Source organism: Grammomys surdaster, unplaced genomic scaffold (assembly GCF_004785775.1).
Source record: "Grammomys surdaster isolate TR1022 unplaced genomic scaffold, NIH_TR_1.0 307073, whole genome shotgun sequence".
NCBI classification, from domain to species: Eukaryota; Metazoa; Chordata; class Mammalia; order Rodentia; family Muridae; genus Grammomys; species Grammomys surdaster.
The window spans coordinates 1-5,904 of record NW_021625742.1 but is presented as its reverse complement, the minus strand read 5'-3'; the positions used below and the strand labels follow the sequence as shown (position 1 = coordinate 5,904).

The following is a 5,904-nucleotide window of genomic DNA, read 5'->3' as shown; positions in this document are numbered from 1 at the left end:
CGGGTGCAGGTCACAGGTCCAGAGCAGGCTGGCTGGCAGCACAGGTTGAGGCAGAAGGGCTGGCAGCAGGGCTTGCAGCAGCTGGACTGACAGCAGCTGGGCTGGCAGCAGGGCTGGCAGCAGCTGGAGATACAGCACCTGGGCTGGCAGCAGCTGGACTGACAGCAGCTGGGCTGGCAGCAGCTGGACTGACAGCAGCTGGGCTGGCAGCAGGGCTGGCAGCAGCTGGACACACAGCAGCAGGGCTGGCAGCAGGGTGTGCGGCAGCAGCTGCTCACACAGCTTGGTTGGAAGCAGGTCCTGCAGCAGGTGGTTTGGCAGCAGGGCTGGCAGCAGCTGGAGCCACAGGAGCTAGAGCCACAGCAGCTGGGCTGGCAGCAGGGCTGGCAACAGCTGGTCACACAGCTTGGTCTCCAGCAGGTGGTCCTGCAACAGGTGGTCCTGCAGCAGGTGGGCTGGCAGCAAGGGGAGCAGCAGGAGTTGGTCATGATGTTGTTGGATGTGGAGGGAGGAGTTCTGTTCACAGGAGTTTCTGAGAGTCTGACAACTCTTTCAGATGTGGGGTTTTTATACCCTGGACATCTCATGAAGAAACCAATAAGCAGGACTTTTCCTTATTGTTTGTTTTCTGTTTTTCAAGAGGAAATTCTCACATCAGGAAGTTGTTCCTTGAGTTTTTTTTTAGAAATCTTTTGAAATTATGATGTAAGCAGTTAATTGTGGATAATTTGAGGAAGGAAATTTCTAGAAGTCTTCATCAGCATTGTTCCTGTTCTGATCATCATCTGCTCAGATAGTCACTGTGGCCACAGAAGATGTGTTTGTATGGAGAGCTACATTCACAGCAGTTAAATGAAGCTGTGCCTGAGTCCAAACTGTTTCCCAGAGACATTTGCTTATTCTACACTACAACAGGCTTGCCTATCTGCAACCAATGGTACCAATTTTATACCAGTTTTATCAAAGAATTCATCCCAAGAAGGTGGTCCGTAGTTACTTTTCAAACATAACCATGAACACCAAAGCCAGAATACAGAGTCAGAAGGAAGACCTGGAGGTTCAGAAGACACGAGTGTTCATAAGATGACATAGGGTTCAGAAGACATGGTGGATCAGAAGACATGGGGGTTCAGAAGACAGAGATGGGGGGTTCAGAACACAGACATGGGGGTCCAGAACGCATTGGCCAGTTTAGATATAAACCCTGTTTACCAGAAGACAATGAGGAAATTAAATGCCATAAAATGACACCTTCATTTTAAAATTACTTGTATCATAATTTCAAAGAAGAGCATACCCTTTAATATATAATATGACCATATATGATATAGGAAATCATATGTCCTCCATATCAGGTGACAGTGTGTGAATGTCCAGTATGTATGTCCTTGATTTTATAATTACAGTCTTTACCCTGCTGTCTAAGGCAACTAGTGTGTGTGTGTTTTCTCTCACAGTGGGTCAACTTTTGAGTTTTATTAAGAATGAAATAATATATCTCATTATGGTGTGTTTTCTTTTGCTCAAACTTATATTTGTGAGATTTAATGGCTTTGTTGTATTCAGCAGTCGTGTCTTTAATTTTACTTGATCATTTCATATAATTGTATGATAAGGGTATAATCTACTAACTCTCATTGCATGACAAGGCCTTATATATTTTTAACTCATTATGTCCTCAATGGACAGTTTACTATCGTTAAGATTTTTACAAATCATACCCTTATGATGATTTGTCTGTTTATCTGTCTACAAGTTTGTAGACATCTATGGATATGTTCTTTGAGGGAAAATTCTGGGTTCCAAATTGTGAATATAATAAAGATTAGCATACAGCTCCCAAATTTTTTTTTTTAAATAAACAGCTACATGGATTGGGCAGATAGATCAGTTGGTAAAGTACTTACCATCCAAGCAAGCATGAGAATCTGAGCTTGATCCCTAGAACTCTTGTAAAAGATGTCAAGCAAGATGTTAGGCTTGTGCTTGTCATCCTAGCACCATAGAGGAGGGTATAGGCAAATCCCCAGAGCTTTAGGGCCACCTAGCCTAACCTAATCAACAAGCTCCAGGCCAATGCAAGATCAGCTCAAGCAAGGTGAATGGCTCCCTGAGGAATCTCCAAGGTTGACCTTTGTCCTCCACAAGCATGTGTACACACATGCATCCATAGCTGCACACATGTGTGTACCCCTCCCCACATAAACACACCTGCACACACATAAGGTCGCAATGATACATACAATACACAGTCGGTTGTTCACATTGCTTTTGGTTTCATCTACACTTGATATTTTCGGTCTGGATTTTCAGCTGTTTTTATTGTGTATCTGTTATGGTTTGGCTCTTAAATTTCTATCAGAACCGTGTGTTGAAAGCTTGGTCCTCTTCTGATGGGATTGTTAAGAAAAGCTTGGGGTTATGACCTAGTTGGAGGAACGAGATCATTGAGAGCAAACACTTGCAATATAGATTGGGGCTTGGCTCTTCTGTCTCTGTCTTTCTTTCTCGGCAACCATGAGGCAATCAGCTTTCATTTCTCCCATGTTTCTGCCCTGATAACAGTGCTTCAACCATCAGCCTAAAAGCAATAGAACAAAATGATTGTGGACCTAAACTTCAGAAACCACAAGGCCAAAGTAGACGTTTACTTTTAAGTTGTTTATCTCATTTTGTCACCGCGATGGGACATTGACTAACAGAGTAGCTAGTTAGGATTTTCTCATCACCGACTTAATTTGGTTTTCCTTGAAGACTAATGAGCTGTCTTCCCATGTATTCATTAGACATTTACAGGTCTCTTTTATGCAATGCTAATTATGTCTTAAATGTTTTTTTAATTGTCTGGGGTTTTTTTCTGTTTGTTTTTTTGTTTTTTAATTTCTTCATTGAAGCCTTTGCTGACTCCATGCTTTATTAGTGTCCTCTTCTGTGGCCTGCCTTGTTCCTCTCTTATATCCCAATTATTGTCATACGCTTATTGCACATAATGCTGGGTTTCCTATAGACAATTTCTTGCAAGTCTGTCATGTATTTTGACCATGTTTTCTAGTTAGGAATCCCAAGAGGGAGAGGCTGCTTGTATGTCCAATGTAAAAAGTCTCTATGAAGACAGGAAAGTGGAGAACACAGGTAAGAAAAACTATAGGCTCATGATTCAAAGAATGTGGGCTGTTCTACAAGCTGAAAAATGACAGAAGGTGGATTTCCTCTACTACTGGGAGAAGGAGTCCAAGCATACTAACTACTGGATTTGAACCCAATGAGACCAAATTTGGCTTCAGATTTCACAGCTGGAAGATAGCACTGCTATAAGCCGGTGGTGATTCGTTTCAAGAGCAATAGGAAGCAGGTGTATATTTCCAGTCCCACTGTGCTTGAACTTGACTTTAATTCTTTTCTGAGTTTTCTGATGGCTCCCATCTAATTTTTGAAGTTAAGCTATCGTATTTTGGAGTCAGGGCTTAGAATCCAAAAGTACTTTCTCTTTGAAGGAAACCTACTTAAAGTCCAAGAGTGCAACCTCTAGGTGTGGCAAAAGGAGAATTTCAAAGAGCATTTGATGCTTAGGTCATTTTCTATAAATGGACTGGAGATGTATTTAACAGCACACATAACTTCAGCGGAAACACATAACAAAGGGAATTAAGTTTGTGTTAATAGAGTTCAGCCCAAACCTACATGGAATGAGCCTTTGGGCTTGGAGTTCTCCATTTCTATGATAAGAGGTATCATGGATCTACATACAAAAAACAAAATACAGTCCAGTGAGCTCCCTTGTCTATGTCCTTAAATAAAAATGAAGATCAAATGAATTTCTGATCTAAGATGTGTCTCTCTGAAGGTCTGTTGCATGCACTCTATTGGGACCCTCTAGCTATATATCTGAGAAGATCACACACACCCTGCACTGTGAACTCATCAGTTGTTGTGTGGGTGTGTTTCATTGTTCTCAGGGAGGTAAACCTGGCTGTTCATTTGTTCATTTCTTTTCATTATTTGTCCTTTTCCATAGCAGCATCAGCTACTGCATTAGCAAGTTCCCTATTGTTCATGGATTTCTGGGGTTTTCTCTTTCCACTCCACATGAATATATACCATGGCTTCTAATGTCTCTTTCTAGCTCCCCTTTCTCTATTCTTTCAGAGTCTGGATATCAGAACACAGGCTTCCATTTCTCTCTTCTGATTTGTTCCCCCCCCAAACTCAGGAAGTTATTTTGATCCTTTCTATGGCCCAGAGATCATAGAATCAAAGGCAGATGGCATGCCCACATATTACCTCGAGTCCTGAGATTTGTCACTCCTTTATTCCCTTAATAATGTTTTGGCCTAGAAACAAATTATGTCTTTATGTCTGAGTGTAGGGGAAACTTAGTCTATCTCACAGGGCATGATTCATTCCCATGTGACTATTTGTTATTGGTGACAAGTGTGAGAACATAAACAATGACATTTCCACGACATGAGCAACTGTTTCTAGTACAACCACTCACAATAAAGTCCCGAGAGAGTAGCAGGCACAGGCTGAAAGGGGTTAACCAGTCGCTGGACAGGGACTGAGACAATATAGTTCACATCATTTTAGTAGCATTCTTAAAATTGTTGCCAGCCTTAAGTGGTTGGTGGTGACCAAGATGTAGGCAATGAGTTGAGAAGAATTTTGTTAATAAACATGATCAAGAAATGAAAGGATTCAGTATTTCCCTTGCCAGAGAAGAACGGAAGCACGCATACTTACAATGTTAAATCTCCAGTGTTATAACTACTTAAACTGAGCTGTACCTGTGATTAGATTAGCTCTAGAATCAGAAACCTGGGCCCTGGACTGAATTCCCCCCATCCCTAGCTACCTGGTATAGCAGAGGTCACTTAAACCTTTCAAGGAATCACAGCTGCTGTGAGTTCATCAGAGCAATGGCCATGCCTTATGCAGCAGTATTTCACAGTGCTTTTCCACATCCTCCAGCTCTTTCCAGAATAATTTCTGTCCCTTCCACTCTGATGCTCGCTGACCCTTTGTGGTTGAGTAGGAGAGGTCTATAGTTACCCCATTTTGGGACAAACACACATAATCACTTGTTCTCCACACCGACTACTGTCTCTACACACTCTTGCACCTTGATTTCCATCCAATCAAGAGGCCTAGAAATCATGAATTGAGCCCGTACCCAGGAGCCATGAACTAGAAGAAATCTTTCATTCCCTAAGTTGTTCTTTCATTTATTCACTGTGAAGAAATTTTGATCAATGCAGTGAATTTAATGCAATGAATGACATGACTTAGATCAGAAGACAGAATGTGGAAATCAAATCAATGGTAGAAAAAAATCAAACATATGATGAGAGTTAGAATAAAGAAGACTTTATTAGAATAGCAGTGTGCCTTCAGTCCAGCAGACAATACAAATATTTCATGATGAGTCATGAGGTGAATAAAACAGTGGAACACATTGAGATATAATGATGAGTGTTTATCACTGCAAATATGTAAGAAAATAGTTGCTAACTGTATATTTTCTGAACTTCTAAACTTAAGGGAATGCTCTCTGCCAATGCTGAGACTATAAATCCAGTTTATAATAGATGAACTTGACAGACAGAGAAATGAAGAAAACATCAAAATGGGTAAGATGATTCATAGATCTCTTAGAGGAGGACTGAGGATTTGATGGTTGCATGTGTATTAGAGGCTGAGAAAAGGCAGAGAGTTTGGGGTATGAGAATAGATTATTCTATTCCAGTAGTGGCTTCATCAACAGCCACAGGGCTCACAGCAGCTGGACCCACAGCCTTGGGACAGGCAGCCAGGCACACAGACACAGGTGGGCTGGTAGCAAGTCCGGGTGCAGGTCACAGGTCCAGAGCAGGCTGGCTGGCAGCACAGGTTGAGGCAGAAGGGCTG

The 5,904-nt window shown here is 41.8% G+C and overlaps 1 protein-coding gene across 1 annotated transcript; it reads right to left on the bottom strand.

The window, feature by feature from the left end:
- Positions 1-7: 7 nt before the first annotated feature.
- On the bottom strand, positions 8-536 carry LOC114616148 (keratin-associated protein 9-1-like; the record flags this gene model as incomplete). The annotated part of the gene is made up of 1 exon (XM_028761674.1): positions 8-536. A coding segment is annotated over exon 1 (481 nt), but the record flags the coding sequence as incomplete, so codon positions are not given.
- Positions 537-5,904: the final 5,368 nt, after the last annotated feature.